The sequence below is a fragment of the Ictalurus furcatus genome, chromosome 6, assembly GCF_023375685.1.
Source record: "Ictalurus furcatus strain D&B chromosome 6, Billie_1.0, whole genome shotgun sequence".
NCBI classification, from domain to species: domain Eukaryota; kingdom Metazoa; phylum Chordata; class Actinopteri; order Siluriformes; family Ictaluridae; genus Ictalurus; species Ictalurus furcatus.
Genome location: NC_071260.1, coordinates 10790465 through 10816478, shown reverse-complemented (window position 1 = coordinate 10816478; position 26014 = coordinate 10790465). Strand labels below are relative to the sequence as shown.

Here is a 26014-nt window from a genome sequence, read left to right as displayed (position 1 = left end):
ACACAAACACACCTTTAAAAATCTGCTTCATAATAACCTTCAGTCTCCTGTTACACTAGAAGGCGTATTCCACACATTGCATGTGGTCAGCTAATGTCCTTTAAGTCAGCTAAGTAATGTTTAAGGCTAATGTTATCTGATGTTAGCCACAGTATTAAGTTTGTGCTGCTGAGCCGATGACTGGTATACATTGTAAAACCAGCAAGTACAGTGCATATAGTTTTTTATTACTCTTATGAGACAGATGTAGAACATCGACAGCTAAAAGTCAGTCTTCCTCTGGCTCATTATACAGAGGCTTCAAGTCTGTTCTTTTCTGCTAGAGCTTAAATAAAATGTGGGCATTGACCGGCCAAGGCCACATACACTAGTATATGGCCAAAAGTTTGCAGATACCTGAACTTCACATCCATACGTGGTTCCTTCCCCAAGCTGTTGTCGCAAAGTTAAAGCACACAACTGTATAGAATGTTTGTTTGTTGTAGCATTACAATTTCACTGGAACGACAGGTCCCAAACCTGTTCCAACATGACAATGCCCCTGTGCACAAAGCGAGCTCCATGAAGGTAGGCGTGAAAGAACTTGAGTGTCCTGCACAGACCCCTGACTTCAACCCCATTGAATACATTTGGGATGAACTGGAACTCTGACTGCACCCCAGAATCCTCCTCAATCAACATCAGTACCTAACTCACTAATGCTCTTGTGGCTGAATGAACAAAAATCCCAACAGCTACGCTCCAAAATCTAATGGAAAGCCTTCCCAGAAGACTGGAGCTTTTTTATGACAGTGAAAGGGGAAAAACTGGAATGGGTTGTTCAACAAACACATAGAAGTGTGATGGTCAGGTGTCCACAAACTTTTGGACATATCATATAGTGTATGTTGTGTTCATCCTGGAGACTGACTGGCTGGTCGATAGACCCTTATTAAACAGAGTTTTAAAAAGGTGTATTACGCACAATGCATGTGGTCAGCTAATGTCTGTACCGTTTAACGCTAATGTTATCTGATGTTAGCCACAATATTAAGTTTGTTCTGCTGAGCCGATGACTGGTATACATTGTAAAACCAGCAAGTACAGTGCATATAGTTTTTTTATTACTCTTATGAGACAGATGTAGAACATCGACAGCTAAAAGTCAGTCTTCCTCTGGCTCATTATACAGAGGCTTCAAGTCTGTTCTTTTTGTTAGAGCTTAAATAAAATGTGGGCATTGACCGGCCAAGGCCACCTACACTTCAGTTTTTTTTTTTGTTTGTTTGTTTAGTTTTTTAATATTACACCATATAATTTGCACACAAAAAAACAACAACAACAAAGTCATCCAGTTTATGTGGTTAGCACATTTTTAACTGTTGTTTTTTTTTTTTTTGGTTAATACAAAAACAAACTCACAAGCTGAATCCTGGTTAACGGTTTTGCTTCGTCTCAAAAAGCTTCAAACTGTGATAATCCATTCTATTCACTGAACGTCCAGCTACAGCTCAAACAACCTCGTCTACGGTTATCGTCTCGGTTTTCTCTTTTGCTTCATGTTGACATGGGCCGAACCAGAGACGAATAGCAAACAGACATTTCTAAAAGCATTCGGGGCTGGGATTACGAGTGGTAGCCGAGGGATAAGATATGAATATGCGTATGAACATTTAGAAGATTAAAATCAGATTGAAAAATGTGCACTCCTTTTGTGAGAAATGACTGCTTCAAATTTCTATTTCTCCGATAATCTGCCTGGGGCCAATCAACTAAAATGAGATGCTTTGATGTTTAAAGAAATTTTCCTTTAAACCTCAGAAGAAGGTTTACTGCCAGGAAGCTGACTGGCCGTTAAAGGGAAGTTAGGAGTAGTTTAACTTTTAATTTGTTAAAAGCATCATTTACACAAAAATGCTAACAATAAACGAAAGCTCATGTCAGAAAGCGTTAGTTTGCGTAATGAGAATTTTATACAATGCTAATTTTTCCAGATTTCTGTTTTTGTTCCCCCTCTACGTGTTCTGGATCCATGATTACTGAAAGGGTGATTGGTCTCAGATGTGTATTAATACAGCTGCAAATTTCATTTCACAAGAAAAGACAAAAGCATACACAAACGTTTCAGTTTCTTTTGCGCAAGGTTTACTCGTGCACGTATTTGATCCCGCCGATTCGTACTCCGCATTTGCACAAACTATAATGCTCGCGTCCATCGGCAGACTGAGATTTAGAACAAACACTCTCACTCACATGGTCTACATCTAAAAATGGATTTCTAGCAAACCCATTCTGACAAGCTGCCCCAAATCATTCCCTGTATATGCCCACTATCCCTAAAGAGACCGCTCCAATCCCATCTGCCATTCTCTCTCAAAGTCAGAAAAGCCTCTTTCCAAAAGGCACAAACTTTGGATGTCTATGTAGAGTGACTAGGAGAGAACAAGATGCCCTGTGATACCATCTGGTATTTTTAGATACTAGTGATGTTAAAACAATTCTCGCTTTTGTATGAATGCAGTGTCAAACAGCAAGCACCAGGAAATTCCAAGGGTATGTGACAATGCTGACCTTAGCAGGGGTGTTGGGTAGGATTTTCTGTGAAAGGACATTATGCTGTGTGACGGTGCCATGTGCAGTTACGGCACTTGGAGAAAACAAGGGCAGCATTTAGTAAGGTATCATGCAAACTGAGATGAGCCCGGGGGAGAATATTCGTTTCTCACATCCTATTCAGCTTTTAACACGATGGCACAAAGCAGATGATATGTTTGAAATCAACAACCATGCGGTCTCTATTTATTAATAGTCTACTTTACATAGAGCTCATATTTCGAAGTTAATTAGATCTACATTAGGTGGCACAGTGGCTTAGTGGTTCGCATGTTTGTCTCGCACCTCTGGGGTTGGAGGTTCGAATCCTGCCTCCGCCTTGTGTGCATGGAGTTTGCATGTTTCCCCCGTGCTTTGGGGTTTCCTCCGGGTACTCCGGTTTTCTCCTCCAGTCCAAAGACATGTGTTTCAGGCTGATTGTCTTTCCCAAATAGTCCGTAGAGTGTGATTGTGCACTGCAATGATTTGGCACCGCGTCCACTGCGTCCCCAGGCTCCTCGCAACCCTGTGCAGGATAAGCGGTATGGAAAATGGACAGATGGATGAGTTTGTGACTATCACCTGACAATCACACCCAAATGCGTTCCTTCCCCAGACTGTTGCCTCGATATTGGAAGCACACAATTGATTTCCTTTCACTAGAGCTAAGGAGCCATGGCTGAATGAGCACAAATCCCCACAGCCACGCTCTGAAATCTAGTGGAAAGCCTTCCCAGAAGAGTGGAGGTTATTATAACAGCAAAAGGGAACTGAAATCTGGAACGGAACGTTAAACGTGTACAGATGGGTGCACATTGTCAGGTGTCTCAAACTTTCGGCCATATAATCCATAGTTACAACATGTCAAAGTCTTTCATAGCAAGTGTAAAAGTACAGGTGGCTGCAATTGTGAATGATTGAAAGCCTGAACACCATCAGTGGAAGGTGCGCCAATAATGTCCTGGTTCTGTTTGTGAAAAAAGCGCCACAGAGCATTGGAAGGTATAGTGTAACATATCCTGTATAACAGCTTGGATACTGTAGCTCTGCTTCCTCAGGATGAGCCTGAGGAATTTTACCATTACCTAAAGAATAAGCAACAACTTAACCGGACTGAAGCCCGATCGAGGTCGTTTCTGTACAGCCCGAAGCCTGTGACCCCACTTATCAGCTACTTACAATGCTGTCATAACATCTTTACCCTGGCAATTTGACACCAATTTACACCTCCACACAATAACAGCAGTCATGTGAACTTAATACAGGGTTATTTGTCTTGACGTTCTAGTCATAGATATGGAGACATCTATTTTATTCATTTTAAAAGTATTCAATCTTTATTGTTCACAGATAACAACAAGGTCCGGTGAGGAGCTGCTTCTGCAATCAGATGACTACCCTACAATCAGTAAATGGCATGATGCCATCAAAAAAACAGCGGACAGATCGGTGAGCCATTTTATTCAAGGCAATTTCCGTAGTACCTGAAACTGCATCTTCATTACAAGACTCGTCGCATTTCACAATTCATTTCTACATTCATTCAGTTACATGTGAGATATTTCAGAAACTGCTGATCTGAGATTTTCATGCACAACTGTCTCTAGAGTTTACACAGAATGGTCCGACAAACAGTTCTAACGATGGAAATGATTTGTTGATGAGAGAGGTCAGACGAGAATGGCCAGTCTGGTTCGAGCTTACAGGACGACTACGGTAACTCAAATAACCACTTTTTACAATCGGGGTAAGAAGAAAAGCATCTGAGTCATACAACATGTTGAACCTTGAGGCAGATATATTTTCACATATATCTGTCCAGTTTCGGTGAACCTGTGCCTTTAGTAGTCGCACGAGATTCCTGTTCTTGGCTTACAGAAGACAAAGCCGATATGGTCTTCTGCTATTGTAGCCCATCCGCCTCGAGCTTCACCCTGTTGTGCATTCCAAGATGTCTTTCCGTTCTCCATGATTGTAAAGAGTGTTTACTTGCGTTATTATAGCCTTCCTGTCAGCTCTGGCTATTCTACTATCTCGTTAACAAGTTGCTTCTGCCCACAGAACTGCCGCTCGCTGGATGTTTTTTGCACCGTTCTGTGTAAACTCAATAAGACTGCTGTTTGTGAAAACCAGCAGCTTCTGAAAGACTTAAACCAGCCCGTCTGGCACCAACAACCATGACACAGTAAAAGTAACTGAAATTCCCCCCCCCCCATTCTTTAATGCGAACATTCACTGGAGCTTAGGGTTAGGGTTAGGGTAAGTAACCCTACTGCCACATGATTGGCTGATTAGCAGCGGCACAGGTGTTCCTATTAAAGTGGCCAGTGAGTATATATCCAGCTTAAAATAACCAAAATGGGTTCAACAGAGCAATAATGTTTCATGAGCTATCTCACAGCACCTGCTATGAAGTAACATACTTTAAATCAAGTTAAGTAATGTTGACTTAATGAAACCTCATTGCAAATGCTGACAAGTAGATGAAGAATTCATCAAACGCTAACCACCCCCCCCCCCCCACCACGGTGGTGTGACGTTTTGAGAGAGGGTGAATTCTTTTTCTACTTCCATATTTTTTTCTGCTTACCTTCTTTTAACAGTCCAGTGCAGACGCAGGGTCCGGCGGGGGAAAAGCCACATTACATCGGTCCAGCAGCACAGAGTGTCTGCCCAGACGAGGCCATGACTCAACAAAATCCAAAGCCAAAGAGCCGAAATCAGAGAACAGACGCTCTCTCAGTGAGTAATGCGTGTCAGTGACAGACAAATTCAAAGACCTCTTTAAAAACCTCTTGGTAGTCCGAATTATTATTGTTTTCAAGCCCCCTTCAACTGTCTACATAATACATTAACCCAGAACTGTACTAGTAGATGAAAAGCTTAAAATGTCTGCCTGCTAAGAAAAGAAAGACAAGAGGAAGTTGTTACCTCTGATGCATCCACTGAAATTATCAGTTATATCTCGCTTTCTTAAGAAGTTCCTTTAAGATGTCTAAAACATCAGTGTTTGAATTTTCCGAGATGTTTTCATGATGAGAAGCTGAAAGACAACACAGAAACCAAGTTAATAATATGAGTTTCTTTCCTTATATAACGTGGGCAGTGTTCAAGCTGAACTACAGTGCCTCCGACAGCGCAGATAAGAACGGCGTGAAGAATCGCCTCAAGAAGTTCATCTCCAGACGGCCCTCCATGAAAACACTACAGGAGAAAGGCCTCATTAAAGGTGAAGCACAAAAAACATAAGTTATACCACAGCGCTGATCGGTCAGGCGGTGTTGATTCATTTTCCATGACGGCAGCTCTGTCGATAGTGTCGGCTCAAATTCAAGTCACAGGTTCATATTAATTAATGTGCTTATTCTAATCGTGTTATCATTTGTATCGTAGCAATTCGTTCACAGGGACTTGTACGGAAGACAATCTATATAATCTAAGGCTCTTACACTATATAGCCAAAAGTATGTGGACACCTGACCATAACATTCATATGTGTTCCTTCTTGAACTGTTGCCAAAATGCTAGAAGCACACAATTCCATAGAATGTCTTCGTATGAACTGTAGGAACTAAGAGGCCCAAACATGTTCCAGCATGACAATGCCCTCGTGCACAAAGCAAGCTCCATGAAGACATGGTTTGCCAAGTTTGGATCTTGAGTGTCCTGTAGAAAGCCCTGACTTCAACCCCACTGTACACCTTTGGGATGAACTGGAACGCCGACTGCACCCCAGATCATCAGTGCCTGACCTCACTAACGCTCAAATCCCCACAGACACGTTCCAAAATCTAGTGGAAAGACTTCCCAGAAGAGCAAAGGAGACCGACTCCAGATTAATGCCCATGGTTATGGAATGGGATGTTCAGCACGTAGGCTATGTATAGGTGTGCTGGTCAGGTGTCCACATACTTTTGGCCATATATTGTAATAAACTAATTTTTTTTGTGTGTTAAGTCTAACTGTTGATATGGTTAAATCTGTAAGGTTATTTAACATTTATGGAAGGTGTCAGTGGTTTGTAACAGTCTGTAAGTTTTCCACCATAGTATCCTGGTAGAAGCTGCTAGCATTAATATCTACGTGAAACTCTGGGGTATTAGTTAAATGATTTTTCTAGGTTTTTTTTTTTTTTTTTTACCCCCCCACATTTAAGGCACTCTTCCAAGAACAAACATTATAAGCATAGTTAGAATTCTTAACTGAAGGTAATGATATTTGTAATTTCCTCTATGGCCTTTTTAACGATCAAACAGGAACAATGGTGAAGGAATAAATAAAAGTAGTCTGGGATTAATAAATAGCGCAGGTGGCCCTTGAACTGACAGCACTGGCAGAGCTCCAAGGCAAGCTAGTTAGGAGAAGATCTCTTACCATATTACTCTTCTGTCCCCTTCATATCACAAGCGCACCATTAAAGGGTAATTTATTTAATAAAAGGGTCCTACCGCCATATATTTCTCCAGTAAGTGGTGCGGATAGAAATTTATATGCAAAGGTGGCTTGCTTGCAGTCATTTATGCATTTAGTGCAGCCTCTCCCTCCCCTCCCTCCCTTCCCCCTCATCCTTTGCTGAGTGCTCAAATGAGAGCAGGCCATCTTTGATGTTCCATAAGCCTCGGGGAGCGCTTGGCTGGCCGCGTATTAGTTCAAACGCCGAATGATGAGGAAGTTAATAGACTGTGAGTAACTCCATATTGACAGTCGCAGTTTGGTAGAACTGTGTCACAAGACTGAGGGTGGTGTCCGTCTGATGGCGGCTTCAGAAAAGGGCTCAAACGAAGTGACATCCGATCAATTAAAATGTGTTTTACGTTTTTTGAAAGCCTGCATGCCAAGTTCTGAAAATGATTAAAAGAAAAGTCGTCTTGCAGATTGCGTCTTTGGATGTCACATGTTGACCTTGTGTAATCGGGAAGGGACCACGGTTCCCAAATTTGTCCAGCTGTGTGTCAAGGAAGTGGAAAAACGAGGTACGTGGCTTTTGGAAAAAAGTTAATCGTTATATTATCGTAATTATTAATATCTCACCATAATAAACATATCGTCTTTTAAAATCCTGTTCTCACAGGTCTAGAAGCTGACGGCATATACAGGGTGAGTGGCAACCTGGCCACGATTCAGAAACTACGCTTCCTAGTTGACCAAGGTACTCTTTACTTAAATAGCTTTTTCTGTTTTTAAATTTAAATGCCTGTGTGCATAATTTGCAGGGCATACGCAGTCTTTTCTACTTACAACAGTGTCTTTCTGCCAAAGGCTCCTTTTTCATTGTATTTTGCACTCAATGATATTCAAAGGTATTTTCAGTTCATATGAAAGACAGAGAACAATGTCTCTGATTTCTCAAGGGGCAAATTAACAGGTTCGTGTCCTACTGCAGGAACAAAAGAACACTGACATCACGATTAGCATTCTCTAATTTGCTCATCAAAAGACTGATGTTGTAATTGTTCCCTTCCTCCTCCTTCTGTTTGGACCCCCCCACCCCCATCCCCCCCCCCAGAGGAGGAGCTGAATCTGGGCGACAGCCAATGGGAGGACATTCATGTCATCACTGGTGCGCTAAAGCTGTTTTTCCGCGAACTGCCAGAGCCTCTGTTTCCCTTTCGCTTTTTCGAAATGTTCGTGGAGGCCATAAGTAAGTGACACTGCATTCTATCACATTTCTATCAAACCAACGCTGTTCTGTTAAATAACAATTCTTGAGAAATCTGGTCACCATTCTGGAAGTTTTTGAAAGAGCATAATTACTTCCCTGGAACCTTTCCCTTTAAAACATATATTTCAACTCTCTTGTTGAAATTACAAACACATATTGAAACATTTAGGAGGAATTCCTTGTGGCGCCTTATTCCATGCATGTAGCCATTAAAAATAAACTTTCAACAGTAAACCTAAAGACACTGACCAGTGGTTGTGAGTTCCTGTAACTTGAGAACCGTTTTGTCATTTCTAATAGCATCTGATTCTGGAAATGTTTCAGTTAAATGTAAAAAAAAAAAAATAGAATATTTCAGACTGACCATACTTCACGGCCATTCTGAAACACCTGCCGGCCAAAAGGGGGCACTCTTTGACAGGGAGGTTGGTTTTCCCAAACTGTGCTGGTCCCTTGTTTGGGGAGCAGGGGAATTCCTTAGGCCAGAGGGCATAGCCAAAGTCTGCACTGCAGACTGAAACTGTCACCAGATCAGCTTTAATATCACATAGAACCCCCCAACACCACTGCAGGCCAAACTCTGGGCCCAATATTAGCAGGCCAACTGACGCCATGCTGGTTCTCTTGGGCACTCTACCTCATAAGATGGCATGTTCTTATTTCAGTGTGCCTCATTGAGTGCTAAGCGTTTATAATGGAATTTTTTTCCACTTTAAAGGAACAGTCCTGTCAAAAGTGCCAACGCTGTTAACAGTAAATGAAACCATATAGCCACCACTTATGACATAACTGGCAGCTGCTAGTTTCCATTCATGTTTGCTAGAGCTATTCCTTCAGCAGATATATTCTTAACAGTTTATAAAGGTGTCCATCTATAAGGATAGTAGTCTGTAGATACACAACTATTTAATTTAATACTGAAATTGCACAGACCTCAGACGTAACTACAGATTTATTTAGAAGTTTCATACAAGCTATGCACGCTGGATAGAAGTTAAATTATGCACTTCATCTCAAGTGCATTTTTTTTTTTTTTTTGCTGTGATATCACCCTGAGCAAAGAACAGTATCAAGCAATTAACAGTACTGTCCAAATACTACAGGGTGTCCCAAAAGTCCCCATACGTAGGGGACTATGTACACCAGCACCATATCGGTTGCGCCTTCGTCAGTGGATGTTCGTGGACGTCCGCTTCTCGGTTTGTCCGCAACACTTCCAGGCTTTTTGAATTTGTTAATGAGTTTGGCAGCAGTGTGGTGTGTGATGTGCTCGCCATGTTTCCTGTTAAAGTCCATCGCGACCTTGTAACAGCTTCCCGATCCAGCCATGAGAATGATTTCAATACGTTCTTCTTTTGTCAAAGGTGTTCTTAAAGACTACCTTTAAAAAATTATATATATATATATATATATATATATATATATATATATATATATATATATATATATATATATATATGAGAGAGAGTGTTAATTTCCCCCAAGTATGGACATTTCTGACACCCTGTATATAATCATAGACATTGCTTATCCCGAAGGTGGAATGTTTTAAATGAATAAAATGGTAAACTCCACTTACATAAAGTCAGCTGTAAGCGTTGAAGAGTCCTTGGTCAGCTTATCCTTCAAACTGTGGTCACTTTACAAGCGAGTGCTTTGATGGCAGCATTTTATTAATTGAACCAAAATAGAGAAAAGCATGATAAAGTAATCCATTTAGTATTTCTTGGCTTCACCGAGTTGTGCTCACTATTAACAGTCAACATGCGATATATAAAAAAAAAAAAGCAACATGCAAAATAATATGACGTGCTATTTTATAACCTGTTGAAGCCATATTGTTAAATTAAACCAAATTCAAATGAAACGAATGAGATGATTAAAATGAGGGTTATTCATGCAGTAATAGATTGGTAATATACTAGATTCCTATTAGATGTATTTCATTTTTAAATTGTCTCCTGCTTTTATATTACATTGTATTACATTTGACAACAAATAAAGAAAAAAGAAAAAAGGGCATTCCCCCCATCCTATTTTCATCCTGGCCAATTCACACCCACCTATCACATGCAGGCTACCAACAACGGTGGGTAAAGGCATGTGCTTCCACCGAGACATATGAAGCCAACCAGCCACATCTTTTCGAACTGCTGCGCATGCTGTGTCACAGGGCAGCATAACACACTCAGAGGGAAGCACTAACTACCCTCTTCCGCATACATAACCTCACAGATGCTCACAGCCAGCGTAACTGTGATTGACAGGGGAGACAGCACGCTGTCCCTCTCACCAAGAGCCGATTTTGCTCTCTTCTGTGGACTCCCTGCTGTGGATGGCTGTAGCATTGTCGGGATTTGAACGCTTTCCTGTTGTGTGCAAATGATGCACAAGCTCGTCAAACTTCAGCTTTAAAAAGACTAATTCTCTCCTGTTACAGAATTGCAATCTTGGTACTCGCCTTTGGCTGGAGAACCAGCCTGAGGTGACGTGGTTATTTGGTAATAAATATTTACTTGCACTGCATGTAGCCCTACGTACTGCAAACCGCTCCCATTCGCTTAATGAGCAGAGGCGCCTGATCACTTACAGATAATGTTTAGTCAACTAATTAACATGGTATAAGGCTCATCACAGCAGGAGGTATAATTAGCTCAACCTGCAACACACTTCATGATAAATGGAGCTTTAATACCAAAAGCTTTTTTTTTTTCGGGGGGGGGGGGGGGGGGGGGTTTAGGAGGAATGGGAAAGCCGGTAGTTGTAAAGGGAAAGGCACCAAACTCAAATAAACAGTCAGGAGAAAGTACTCTCAAATCATACCATTTCCACATGATTCGTTATTCCAGCTCAAACTCTGATGAGAGAATGTGACTATGTTTGCTTTCATATGACTATCATCACATACGAGTCATTCAAACTAATTTCTCTCCGCTTCCAGATCCACTTATATCTTCTTACAGACACAATATTTTTTTCAATATTAAATAGAACAAGGATATGTTTCTCATAATGACATTGGCCAGAGTGCATCATTAAAACAAGCTCACTCCTACTCATGACTGCCCTTTAAATGGGTGGCATTAGCTAAAGGTCTTTGGAAGAGCGCGTTGGATCCTAGTCGGTTCAATTAGGAGCGATGCCCAAAAGCGCATTGTGATTGGAACAGGCTGTGGTTGCGCTCTTGCACTACTATAACTTTGCTTATAATAGACCTACTCATTACATCCCAAAGCTTTCTGAATACAGTTATGGAACGCCCCGGTACAATGACCTCAATACCATTTTGCTCGATTGTTTACCACTGTATCATCCCACTCATGTTGGAAATACACCCCCGTCACACGTGTTTATGTAATTATTAATTCGCCATGCCTGGTCCGCGATTTAGACTTTCCTCTCCTCAGGTAGACAGTTGGCCTAATTTTCCATTCCCTCATTCTGTGCATGAAGTGCAAAGGTTGGCAAGCGAGCAGTTCTTGGCTCATGATGGGCTCAAATCTATTATTCATCTTGCCTGGTGTCTTAGCGACATTGTCCCACCACCTGTCTCGCACACAAGCGTGCCTTGTTGTTCCCAGTGAATGCGTGCTCACTGACAAATTGAGGTTTTGTTCTTCGAGTCGACACGCAGAGAATCTGACCAAAGTGTGTGTGTTTGTACTCCCAAGTTCCCTTTGTTCCATGTCCGAACAGAGATACTACAAAAATACTGCAGCGTGATGAGTTAATACCGATGGCCTACGAGACACCATTCATTCAACTGCTGAATATGTTTCTGTGTGATCTATACCTCTCTATATGAGCTGTAGAATTATTCAGATTTCCACTCATTACGGCCGGTCTTAAAAAACGATGCCTTCTATGAAGGTTGTCTAATTTCTCTGGTGTGAACTCATTGGCATGCAAAGCTGGCGTGCAGAAAGACTTTCAAACGCATAAAATGCTTCCCAGTCTCTATATTTCATCAAGGAGTTTTTCATGTTTAATAAATTACAGCGGCTGATCCACTAAGACTTTGTTATTCATAAAGCAAAGCATTCAATTGGGATACGTTTAAAATCTTAATCATAACCTGCAGGACTATTTGCAGTGTGCTAATATTTGCTTTGACAGGGCTTATAGAAGTCAGTAGACAAAAGCCCCTAGATGAGCGTAGACTCCGAAGCGAGCTTTATTTGAACAAAGTAGGTCTCGGTGTTCGTGACTGGATTACTTTCACAGTTGTTTCCGTCGCTAATGCAAACAAACCACGGATGCTATTGTATTATATATATCTTTTATAGATCGTATTGTCATACGCCTTTCCTCATAAGCGCATTTAGTCCATGCAAGCTGATTTTTATGTCGCATGATGAGGCAATGCTGCAAAAACAATAAAAAATAATAATTATGCGCAAGCGCAAAAAAAGTAACTGTAGCTCAAATAGTACATCCGTGATGTCAACCAGGGAGGACTGTGGGTAAGGACTAACTATTAGCATGGTGTATACGTGCACGCCGATTTAGATACAGGCATTTTTACTCTGTTATATATTAATGACACTGTCCGCACCATCTGTCCACAACGCAGAACGAGGGACCATCTCCAATATGCTCACCACCAAAGGCAAAGTAATTAATGACAGCAATAATGCCAGCAATAATGACTAGATTAAATATTTCACAGGCCGACTGCCATGCAGTTGTCAAAGCCAAATAAGTGTTGAGGCTTTCACAGATTGGGTAAAGGCAGAAAATTTGTCTAAATGCTTTTTTTTTTTTTTTTTTTAAAGAATCAGAACATATCTTATGGGGATTATGATGATAAACAGCCACTCCCATCTCTCTCAACACTTTACTAATCAAAGTTGTTTTTTTTTCTCCTTCTAATCAAAGCCTGCTTGTGTGCCGCATCATTATGTTGGTACCTAAACACTGCACTATTGGCACTTATAGCAGTGGGTCATAGCCACTCTCTCAGTTCTAGAACTTGTTCCCTGTCTGTGCTTAATTGGAAAACCTGGCATCTGACAAGGGCATCTGCTAGCCAGGGCCGTGCCAGCACGGTGAATACATGCAGACATCTGCTCCATTAGTGCCCAGGGGGCATCCCGGGCAGTACAGTAGACCAGGGGCATGATTACTGCCAACTCTTTTCCATTACACAAGCAGGAAGAATAAAATTATATATGTACATACTGTCCATCTAAAGAAACTCTAAATAGATCATGCCTTATAATGGGATGAATCACTATTATTAGTAATTACAACATAACACAATGAGGTTTTGCTGAAAAATATCAATGACATGAAGCCACGCTTACGTTGATTATTTTCCAATAACGGCACGTCTCAAAGTGTTTTATATGTCTAGTATCACAATAATTGGACATGACATTTATTCAAATGTATTAAAGAAGGCTGCATTATACAGTACACTTTACCCGTTTATTTAACATTGTGGAACATTGACAAAACAAGTTAGTTCTTGTTATTACTTACGATACAGCAGCTTTAAACTGGCGTTCCCTCACTAGTCCCTCTTTTTTCGTTCTATTGATGTGGCAAAAAAAAAATAAAAAATGCAGCTGGTTATTTTACAAAGATAAAATATTTGCCGTGGTTGAAAACGTAATTCAATCGATTTCGTTATTATTTATATAGTGCTTTTAACGATGCGCGTTGTCACAACGCAGCTTTACAGAAATCCGCATATAAATAGAAAATAAAATGATAAATTCAACCCTAACGAGCAAGCCAGACGCGACGGAACTTACCGACAAAGCGTTGACACTGGAGACTCCTTCCTTAAACGTTATAGAAACATCATCTTTTTTAAACAACAGATTTTCTTTTTTTAAAATGTTCACGATTAGTCTTAGTCTATGCGGACCGGCCGCTATGGAAGTCACTGGGAATGAGCCGCTACTATAGAAACGATAGCGTATTAGAACGAGCGCATTAGCATAAACCTGTGATTTATTACAGCCGCACTACGGTGACAAATTGATATTTTTAAAAAAAATGCACGTCAATATACATGTAGTCACATCACTTTCTAACTGTGGAGCTCTTTAATTCGTGTCAGTCTGTGTGTATAAACCCTTGCTGCAGAAAAGGTCTTAAGCTGGAAAACAGCTAATGTGGCGCAGGCATCTGACCTGCCCATAAGTGGCTCAGCATGTCTGTGTACACACACATACACACACACACATACGCACACAGGTGGTGCTCCTCAGCAAGCAAAAGCTGTTCCCAAACATCTGCTTAGCGATCAGATGGCCTGCTCTCGAAACGGATGCTGGAGTGATAGGAGATATTATTACACACATGTACAGTTATTGATCCTAGAGTTCAACACATCTCCTGTGCGACTGCTGATTAATTTACATCCACCTTTTTAAATCATTTCCAATGATTCAATAAACACTGTACAGAAAAGCAGCCAGACATATGATTGTCTGGAAATTTAAAAAAAAAAAAACCCTCTACAGGTCAACAGGGCTGTCGTGCGTTCAAGACAGCATGCAGGTTGGCTTGTCGGTAGAGTTTCATGAGGCTACCAGCCATCTGACATGCCAGGGTCAGGGTAGGAGGGTCAAAAGGTGAACATTTAAGGCTAGGGTTACATTGCGAGGGCTTTTAAAGGACCACAGGCCCTAAGAGCCATTAACTAACCACTACAGCATCAATGAACAGCTCTATGAGTGAGCACCAGGCTGAAAGACTATAATAATCAGTATTTCATGTTGATTAATAACTGATATGAAAGATTTCTTACAAGTTGATCCAAAGTTAATGATGGCATAGCAAGATTAAAAAAAAAAAAGTTATACATTATTCACAAATTAATTTTGGAGTGCGCTGGGAAAATTTACCAAGTGAGCAGGTTTAAATAAATTTGAGTACGTTGAGAAACTTAATGTTCTGATGGGATGCTGCGATTGTAATTGGGGTTAATACTAGTGGTGGGTGATCATATCATGATATTTTACCCAGACGAGGACGGGTTCCCTTCTGAGTCTGGTTCCTCTCAAGGTTTCTTCCTCATATCATCTTAGGGAGTTTTTCCTCGCCACCGGCGTGCTCAATAGGGATAAATTCACACACTTAAAATCTGTATCCTGTGTTTATACGTTTCTGTAAAGCTGCGTTGCGACAATGTCCATTGTTAAACGCGCTATACAAATAAAACCGAATTGAATTGGAAGGCATTTCTACAATACATAATATGTATCGAGATTTGTATGTTTGTTATTCAACTGCCAGCAAAATAATAGTGTTGCAATTCATTCTAATACTAATAATTAGAATAAACTTTTAATAATAAATAAAAATACATTGTGCAGTTGAATACGATAGAAAAAGCTATCAAAATACTTAAATCTCATAAAGGTGTATTGTAACAATTTATTACAATAGCAATACTATATCATCATATTACCCAGCCCTAGTGAATACTGTATCATCTTATTTATTTATTCTTTTTCTCTCAACAGAAACTAAGGAGCAAAAGCAGAAGGTGGCGGGGCTGAAGAAGCTTGTCCATCAACTCCCTAAACCCAACCATAACACCATGAAAGTGCTATTCCATCACCTGCAGAGGTTGGTCAAACAGCAAAGCCATTGTTAAACCTTTCAATTCAATCAGGTCCTTTCCAATGTGAAATCTCGTACCAGGTTCGAATATAATCTCAGTCCATTTCCATTACAGAACACCAACCGATGTTAGATATGAGCGTGATTAGACAAACTCTCCAGTTTGGTGTGTGGTTATATACCCCAGGAAGGAAGAAGCCCAGAAAAATGCAAACTGGAGCGCTCGAGTCTCTGTCCATGCTAACATAGCTGGCACAATGACTAGGCCATATGGCTAGTCTCCATCTCCCAGAAGGGGTGTTCCATCCCACTTTACCCTTCTGCACATTTACCACCCTGCACAGGAGGGCTAGAGGACTCGGATCAGATTGATGATCCTCCCCCCGCCTCCAACCTCTCCCAATGGAACATGCCCTTTTGGCTCTAGTGATAAAGTTTGTTGGGTTGCATATGTCAGGTTGAGCAGGTGAGGTGAGGGGTGATGATTTATTTTGAATTTTTTTACTTTAGCGCCCCTGTCACAACTGGCTACATCATTATGAAAAAGAATTCCACAACTACGGAATTGTACTTGCCTATTATTATTGCTGTCTTCACCCAAAAATGCATATTAATGAGCATACTGAGCCTCAGAATAACACGACAGACGGATGAGGCAGTCTAATATGAAAATAGATTTGTCCCGTGATCTGCACGATCGTAGCACAAGGCATGTCCAGTTAGTCACCGTATTTGCAGCCAAATTTCACGTGTTAATGAACGGTCCAAAAAGACTATTAGCATAATGCAATTTACATTCCAAATTACTGCAGTCATACACGAGGCGCATACATAAAGCCATTAATTCTTTAAAAAAGAGACCTTAAGCCGTCGAACTTTTATTTTGCTGACTGACTTGCTGTTAAAGTGGGACTTGTGGTGGTTCTGAAAATCCCTGCAGTGCCACCGAGTCTGTCCTTTCCCTTTCCCCTTAGCGCTATACAACCAGGCAACTCTAGTAGTATTAGTGTACATGGGGAATGTTGGGCCTTTATGCAATGTGGGTCCACACCCAGAGCAACTGATGTGGTTCATACATAGCACTCACGTTGGGAGTTTTATTCTTTTACTGTTCCTCCCCCTCACCTCTCGCTCTTTTGAGAGTTGTGTAAGAGCAAGGAACGTGTACCTAAACAGTATTAAGTAGAACAATCGCTTGGCTTTTTTTTTTTTTCTTTGTAATCTCAGGACAGATAATCCAACGGCCATTAAGCGCACAATAATATTAAATCTAAACAGCGCGTGCTTATTCAGAAGAAGCTCTAGGGAAATACTAGTGCTAAATGAATGATTCATTTGGGTGAATAAGTAACATTTGAATCTTGTTTGGAAACTTTTAGTTGCAAATGAAGTCTGAATGGATGTTTTCATTGTAGTTATTTGGTTGGCATGTCACCGTTCCAAGTCTAACTGTCAATAAAGATGCAAAAATTTCCCTTCATTTGTAAAGCCTTAAATGCTAAATGGTTTGGCTGCGATTGCAAACACGCAAACAAAAACAACCTTCTCAATCTATAAATCTGGAAACTCCAATCAAAGTAATAGTCATTTGAGCACGGTTTCAAGTCTGCTGTAACCAAAAACCTCTAATACTCATTTAAAGCCAACAGGAACAAGTTAGAACCGAGCCAAACGGCTTCCCATCATGTCTCTTTCCTTCATTGTTTAACACACTGGACTTTTGAGAAAGTATTTCTTTAGCAAAACAGGTATGCAGCAGCTAAGTGTGACCCAGAATCCCTTGCAGCTATGCCTGTGTTGTGGGCTACATTCTCTCCTTGGCTCGGCTCGTTCGAGGAGTGGTGGAGAGCCTTATGAAGTTGAGGGCCCTTTGTTGTGGGCGTGTGGTATGCCCGTGTGGAACCAATGTTCCCGTTTTCCTCTGGCCCGTTGGGGCCTGTGTTCAATAAAGCAGTTGTGTATTCGCATTGTGATGATGTGGTCAAGGCAACCGGCTCTCTCAAGCTTGCATTCGCTCAGCCATGCTATTTACGTCTCTTCTTGTGGGTGTTTTTGTCACCGCCACTCATATTTCCCATTTGCTGCAAGTGATTTAAAAGATGGTAGGTTTGGGCATTTTTGTTGGTAATTCAAGGTTCCTTTTTGTGCCGGAGAAACCTGGATCGACCTTTGTGGGCAGAGCGAGCTGATCAGGAAAACTAAAAAAAAAAAAAAAAAAAGAAAGAAAGTTGGTCTCTCATCTGGGTTTGATGTCTCAAATGGAAAAGGAATGTTGTTAGCAAATGAATAGCCCAGAAAAATAACAACATTTGTTAGAGGATACATGTGATGATACATCCTTGTTTGCAACAAACAGACTTCACAGCTTCTCCAGAAGAGAGAAAGATACACATTTTGATGCTGGATGCTAAACATATTACATAGCACTTTTAACTTTTAACACTATGCAGAATGAAACAATATTAAAGAAAGTCAGAAAGAATATTACCAAAAAAAAAAAAAATCACTAGGCCATATGGCTAGTCTCCATCTCCCATAGGGTGTTCGTTCCATCCCACTTTACCCTTCTGCACATTTACCACCCTGAACAGGAGGGTTGGAGGATTCATCTCAGATTGATGAGCCTCCCCGCTGCTAACCTCTCCCAATGGAACATGCCCTTTTGGCTCTAGCGATATATCAGGTCCCCCAATCCAAGAGCTCAAATCATACAACAGGTTAGTGGATGCATTTTTCCTGGTCGAAAGTCAATTTCTCATAGGACACTTTCTGATTCGTATGTACCTGTGTTTTGTTTCAGAAGCCTATGATTTCTACTACAATCATGCTCAAAATCTTGAGATTTATGCTTGCATTCATTCCGAAACAAAGAATAAAAAGCTTTTTTAAGGATCGCCTGTGCTTACAAAGACATAGACGTATAGATGAAATTCAGTCCATCGTGTGTGTAGAAGGAAAAGAAATGGGATACACACTCACCGGACACTTTATTAGGAGCACCTGTACAACACGCAGACACAGGGCAAGAGCTTCAGATATTGTTCACATCAAACATTAGAAAGAGGGGGAAAAACGTGATCTCAGTGACTTTGATCATGGCATGGTTGTTGCTACCAGATGGGCTAGTTGAACTTTCAGAAACTGCTTAAAAGCCTTCTTGATGAGAGAGGTCAGAGGACAATGGCCAGACTAGTTCGAGCTGACAGGAAGGCTTTGGTAACTCCAAAATCCACTCTTTGCAGTTGTGTTGTGCTGAAAAGCATCTCAGAATGCACAACACCTTGATCCACACCAGACTCGAAATTGGACAGCTGAAGATTGGAAAAACGTCACCTGGTCTGATGAATCTCGATTTCCGCTGAGCCACATGGTCAGATGGTAGGGTCAGAATGAATGAATCCATTGACACAACCTGCCTTGTGTCAAAAAAATTCAGACTGGTGGTGGTGGTGTAATGGTGTGGGGAATGTTTTCTTGGCACACATTGGGCCCCTTAATACCAACCGAGCATAGTTCGGATGCCTCGGCCTATCCGAGTATTGCTGTTGACCACGTGCATTCCTTTATGACCACAGGTTACCTTGCTACTCCGAGCATAATAATGTGCTATGTCACAAAGCAAAAGCTGTCTCTAAATGCGAATATAACAATGAGTTCAATGGCCTCCCCAGTCACCAGATCTGAATCCAGAAGAGTATGAACGTGCAGCTGAGAAATCTGCAGAAATTATTCGATGCAATGATATCGACATGGAACAGAATCTCAAAGGAAACGTTCCAACACCTTGTGGAAACAACACCACAGAGAATTGAGGTTGTTCTGTGAGCAAAGGAGGGCCCTACCCAACATTGCCATGGTGGCTCTTATAACATGACCAGTAAGCATAGATTGTCTAAAACCTAGTTTTAGAGACCAAAACAAGCAAATTTATCATGAACCCAAGCCAGAAGTAATATTTACAATAAGCTAGACAAGTCTACTCAGTGATACTGTCTGGTCTGTTCTCAGTTAAGGCCATATTCTACTAATGGCATAATTTAAAGCTTGGAGTGATGCCTCCTCCTCTCATGCGCCCCATCCCACCCCTAATTTATTATTCGTCTCGTCCTTAAGGACTGAACGAGGCTGACCCAATTAGCAAGAGCTTCCTACGCGGAGGAAGGACAGGGGCAATTGTGTGCTGTCCTCCATTTCATGTCAAGTACTGTTCACAAACAAGATGCTAATTAATAACCATTGGCATCTTGAGTAGCGCTTGTTGCCTTTCATGCGGGGTATCTATGATTTGTCTGATTCGATCGAGCGCAGCACAGTCACCCCCGGTCAAGCTGGTCCTCACTCTTGAAGCTTCAGTCGACTGAAATAGTCTAATGAGGGCAATCTGCTATAAGCTAACATATATAAATGGCTAATGTTACTAGAAAATGAGCAAAAGCACATATTTCAGCAGCACATATTGTTGTGGCCTACATCTTGGTGCCTTTTTGATTTCAAATTTATGATGAACAAACAACTTATACCTGCTGGTGTGGTTATTTTGTTACAATACACTATTATATTGCTCGTCCAACAGTAACGAACGAATTAAAGCTCGGTCACCATATTAATTTCATTCAGCTACAATGAATGAAAATTATGTAGCGCACAATCATGGTACAGGGATAACATAATGAAATAATTACAGAACAAAAAATACTACAGGATTAGGAAGATAGAGGGGAAAAAAAAGCTTCATATTAAAGCTTTTAAAAAATCACTTCGGAAATGAAGTCTTTCCCTCTTTAAGATCATTAGCGAGCCATTAGCAATGGCAGCCAAGATCCTTACATCACACTGTCCTAATTAGGTTAAAATGCTGGTGGCAGGACGAGTGTCTGGCTATGATGTACAAGGGAAACGAAATGGCCGAGGTTAATTATACGCATTAAAGGGGGAATTATTGGAAGTGCTTGGGCTGCCCTTTTAGGTTATGTTGCTCAGATTAAATGGGTCTCTGTAGTGCAGGAACACACACCAAAACAGGTCATGAACAGCCATATCATTACTCGTCTCTCTCATTATTTGCAGAACATCAATTGACAATTGATGAGTGAATCTGTGGAAATATGTATCACTTTTATGGACAGTTTGTTTCTTACAGTATCATCCGAGCTACATGCAACCGTAGAGAGCGCAAAACATTTTTGCCACTGAAAAGCCACAAGACACTTTTTTTTTTTCTTCTTCGGAATGTTAAAGCCTCCAGTCCACCTCAGAGCTCTTAGTCATAATCCCATTGACAACTTGGAGTATAGCCTTCAGCCACAGTCCCACCCTCTTTTTCCAGGACTCATCCCGTTACAGAGCTCCAAGGCTCTGTCCTGATTCGTCCTAAGAGCCCTCTGGTACCCCAGTAGCAATTGTTTGTGTGTTCCAGCCAAACCTCAGCTCTCAGGGCTCATACATAAAGTCTGCGTATATACCTGTGTCCTCAGGTAAACTTTGTCCATTTTACAATAGTCTATACAGCACATTAGCAAATGTATGGTGAGACCAATTACAGCTTGGTACAACCTCGGTACTAATATATTCATGAAATATTCTGTCGCATTCTTTAACGTAACACTTATCCGTTTCTCTTTGCAGAGTTTTGACCAAGTCACGGCAAAACCTCATGTCGAGCCAAGGCATCAGCATTGTTTTTGGACCGACTCTGATGTGGCCTGAGCTGGATGCGGGGAACATGGCTCTCAACATGCTGTACCAGAACCAGATAGTAGAATTCATGCTCATTGAATGTGTGGAGATTTTTGGACCAGAGTCCAAGTAACAAGTGCTTAAATATAAAAGGAGGCATGATTTTATGATAGGACCAACATGCACATTTGTAATCCGTAAAAAGGAGACAACAAAGTAAACATAACAGGAACGTACAGGACTTTGCTCTCTGAGTAAATGCATCTCCTTTTGTTGCACTTCATATTCTGGTCTTGTTTACCGTGTTTACTTTGTGCGATTTTTGAATTGATTTTATCGTCTCGTACGAAAATCGTACAATGTAAAAGAATTCTGTGGATGTGAGTTGAGAACAGTGTTCTTAAAAAGATATAATGTCACGCGCTCACGTCCAGACAATTTAGTACCATTGTGAACAAAAAAGAGCCAAAGTTCTGGCAGGGTCAGAAACGTTTTCTTTTTTTTTTTTTTTTTTTTTAAATTGAAATCTCTGTGCTACGACACTTGTCTAAAAGTCGCCATTAGATGTATGGTGTAAGTTTATGTAAAAATTCACAGGATAGCTACAAATGCAAATATAAATGAATCACATTAATTAATATATCTTTACCATTCTAAATGCCTGGTCCTATGAACGGTGACTTGTATAGCTAGCATACATGCTAACAGACAGGGAAAAAATATTAGTATTATTATTTGTGTGTGTTTTCTCTAACATTTCTACTATTATACAAAGAGCTTATTTGTGTTCACGGTTATTTTTCTTTCGGAACAAGTCCGGAGCACGTTGATTGATGATGTAAGCAGAACATTGTCATTTTCTTTAATCGCAGGTCAACCGCTAGAGGTTCTGCGTTGGTGATGCCACAACCTTCCATGGCCGTGTCAAGAGAGCAAAATTAGCTGCGCTCTCTGGGTGGGAGGGATGGCACACTGTCTCTCCCTTGTCAGTCATAAAGACACAAGCAAATCGTAGGCATCTGAGAGTTCTTGCATGCAGAAGAGGACAGATAGCTCATTCTGAAGAGTGGGTTACGCTGCCCTGTGATGCAGACGTTGGCTTCACATGTCCTGGAGGAACCAAGTGTTTTCCCCATTCTCCCTGCTTGGTAGTTATCATGTGATAGGGGAGAGTTGACCAAATGGGAGAGAAAATTGTGTGTGTGTGTTAAGGGTGTGGGGGGGATGGGGGTATGCTAATAATAATTAGCATCCTGAATGGATAAATGTACATTTAGGAAGCTCAAAACTGTTTTGTTTGGTCACTTAAAGGTCAATCTGATTTGTCATGTTATGATTTCCTGATCAGTTTTGATTTTTTGACGTGTAAGGAAGAAAATGGATTCTTTATGGCCCTTTTTTTTTTTTTTTTTAAATCATCACTGTGTCATAAAGACGTGTGTACTCTTGTAAATAAAAAGTGATCTTTTTCCCCTTGTCTTTTTAATTATGTTTACATGCAGTGCCGGCTGTATATTTCTTTAGGTTCAAACTAAACAATGAAAGCTAGAAACATTTTATATACCGATTACATGCATCATTTCTTTTTTTTTTTTTTTTTTTCCCTTAACATTTTGGATTACATGTTTTTTTGCTGGAGTTTGGAAATCATATATTGGTCAACCAAGTTGAAACCTCACCAGCTATTCAGCCAGTTATATGCATCCTTCGAGTCGGCACACTGTTGTGAAAATAGTTCTAGGGATCTTCAGAACTGCCACAGCGAATATGCGATGGCCACAATCACATCAGTTTCTATTCAAACTGCCAAAAGTTCTCTCCAATTTCCCCAACAGCGGTGTCTTTTTATTCACTCTCCGCAAGCCAACGCTGAGAAGCGCTGCATGAATGTGTTTTTTATTCCGTCCCAGAGATAAGACGGAGTCTGTAATTACGTGGAGAGCCAGCGCTCTAAATCAGACACTTCATTTTTTTGGCATCGAGTCAAGCAGCGATGAAGGGGATTGGAGAGCAAGGGGGATGGGCGACACAAACCAGACACGCGAGCTTGCAAGTTTCACAAAAGAGGGAGAAATGCATCTGGATGCTTGGAGTGCGACCATCCTGGCAGTGCCAGTTATCTCCAGATCTGGAATGAGCAGGGTCAGGCCACTGGGACATCCACTGCTACATGTCGCTCACCACAAATAAAACAAAAACAAGGCTGGATGTGCTGCTATGTGTAGAGGAGCTGAGATTTGGTGACGCCTTGTGGGTTTCAGTCAAAGAACATGAATCGATTCTATCTAAACATAATGGAGCATAGTGCTCCTGCTGATCCCATATGCATTCTGCAGGATATTCTGGTTTCTCTCACGTGTGCATACGGAATATTAGTCCATACCGCTCAGTTACACTATACTGGCTGACTACAAGTTTATTTTTCTTCTCTCTTCTGAAAATGTTTCTTTGGGCAAATGTAATACACCTCAACAGGAGCTTTAATAAACATGCAAATCTGTCTTTCAGAATATACGTTTTCCATATGATGTTGAAAGAAAGCTGTAAAAAGAAAATATATACATACATAGGCCTACTGTTACATACACCTTTTATACGTCGTCTTGGCTGGACATGGCTCATTTCTGGCCAAAAGTAATACTGACCTGCAAATGCAAATCATGAACCTATAAGCATCACCATGTGGAGAAAAAAATAAATAAATAAAAAATTAGTACATCATAAAGTTTTGCACACCCAAAAGCAATAAGAAAACGGATCACATCATGGTGTCCTGTAAACTTCAGGGCCGTGTGAAAGACCAGTCGACGCCATGCAGACTTCAGGACGAGATGGAGACTGTGGGCTTCGTGTTTTCCCTAGGCGAGCCAAGGCGCTTCGCGTCTAACGATTTCATGTTCTAACCGGAGACCACTGCGCACTCGAGAACCCCCGCCCCTCCACCTCACACTCAACACACACTTTTGTTTTCCCATCCCTCTTGGCAGAGCTTCATGGAAATGGGTGTCTTTGTAAGGCTGAAAAAAAAGACTCAAAAAAGTAAATGAAAGCATAACAATGCTGTGTCCTTGTGAACTGCCTGCCATGTTCTAACCACCAGGCCCCATTAAAAGGGGGAGCATGTTCCAAGAGAACATGGCAGCATATTGATAGCATATGACTGTGTCACACAAGGACAGCGCTTTGCCTCAGCCTTGTTTTTACATTAGGAACACTGGCATGGTTAGCATTAGTTCTTAACTACTTGTAAGACTTTAATATAAGTACACCGAATATGCATTAAAGGATTTGTAGAATGATCAAAAATGGTCAGTGTGTTACATATTACATACACACACTCACTGGCCACTTTATTAGGAACATGCTCATTCATGCATTTATCCAAATCAGCCAAACATGTGGCAGCATCATAATGCACAAACTCATGCAGAACTTTAGGTCATGTTCACGTCAAGCATGACGAAAATGTGATCTCGGTGACTCTGACTGTGCAGTGGTTGTTGGCACCAGATGGGCTGGTTGGAGTATTTTAGAAACTGCTGATCTCCTGGGATTTTCACCTACACCAGTCTGCACAGACAGAAGTGGGAGTAGTTGTAGTGGGTGGACAGACAGTTGTCATTGAACTTCACAAGTCTGGTTACTGCCACCTGTGTGACATTTTCATCTCTATTTTTCCATATAAGAATTTTTAGGGTTACTACATAATTACACTTAACCACCAAATCTAACATTCTTTTATCAAATCCTAATTGAGTTTTAATGTTTCCCTTGAATTTAAAGTTCCACTAATTAATTTCAAATGCTTTCAAAAATGATGGCCATAAAAAAATAAGGCCATCTTATGCAATAAAAGAAGAAGAAGAAGAAGAAGAAGAAGAAAATCCACTACGCATCAGTTTCGAGGGAAGAAACGCCTCGGTGAGGAGAGAGAGGTCAGAGTAGAACGGCCAGACATGTCTGAGCTGACAGGAAGTCTACGGGAACCCAAATAACCATTCTTTACAAATGCGGTGAGCAGAAAAGCAACTCAGAAGATACAACACGCAGAACCTTGAGGTAAATAAGCCCATCAGGTTCCACTCCTGTCAGCCAAGAACAGGAATCTGAGGCTACAGTGGGCACGAGCTCATCGAAACTGGACAGCTAAAGATCCCCGTCACCTGGTCTGGGGAAACTCAATTTCTGTTTCAACATGGTAAGGGTCTGAATTTGGTGTCAACGTTCAGGCTGGTGTTGTCTCAAACTGGTTCCACGAATATATCGATGACCAAGTCACCAAATCTGAGCCCAATAGAGCACCTTTGGGACGTGGTGGGATGGGAGATTCACAGCATGAACGTGCAGCTGACAAATCTGCATCAATTATGCGATGCAAGTATATCAACATGGACCAGAATCTCAACACCTTGTGGAATCCATGTCACCAAGAAAAATAAGCTTGTTCGGAAAGCAAAGGGGGTCCTAACTAGTATTAGCGTGGCATTCCTAATAAAGTCGATTTTACATGTAGTAAAACTTAAA

The 26014-nt window shown here is 41.0% G+C and overlaps 2 protein-coding genes across 3 annotated transcripts in view; one reads left to right on the top strand and one right to left on the bottom strand.

Annotated features, from left to right (window-relative positions):
• Nucleotides 1-24496, top strand: part of arhgap15 (Rho GTPase activating protein 15) — a 48520-nt gene extending 24024 nt beyond the window's left edge. Inside the window, exons 6-13 of one of the 2 annotated variants that reach the window (XM_053626496.1) lie at nucleotides 3922-4020; nucleotides 5175-5313; nucleotides 5678-5800; nucleotides 7446-7544; nucleotides 7643-7720; nucleotides 8078-8212; nucleotides 15715-15820; nucleotides 21440-24496. In XM_053626496.1, coding sequence (XP_053482471.1) covers nucleotides 3922-4020; nucleotides 5175-5313; nucleotides 5678-5800; nucleotides 7446-7544; nucleotides 7643-7720; nucleotides 8078-8212; nucleotides 15715-15820; nucleotides 21440-21623 — 963 coding nt within the window. In that variant the 3' untranslated portion in view covers nucleotides 21624-24496. The remainder of the gene's footprint in view (nucleotides 1-3921; nucleotides 4021-5174; nucleotides 5314-5677; nucleotides 5801-7445; nucleotides 7545-7642; nucleotides 7721-8077; nucleotides 8213-15714; nucleotides 15821-21439) is intronic. The other variant, XM_053626497.1, reaches the window with a different exon arrangement.
• Nucleotides 24497-24782: 286 nt separating this feature from the next.
• gtdc1 (glycosyltransferase-like domain containing 1) overlaps nucleotides 24783-26014 on the bottom strand; it is a 59570-nt gene continuing 58338 nt past the window's right edge. Inside the window, exon 11 of the mRNA XM_053626503.1 lies at nucleotides 24783-25060. The gene's annotated coding sequence lies outside the window, so the exon portion shown is untranslated. The remainder of the gene's footprint in view (nucleotides 25061-26014) is intronic.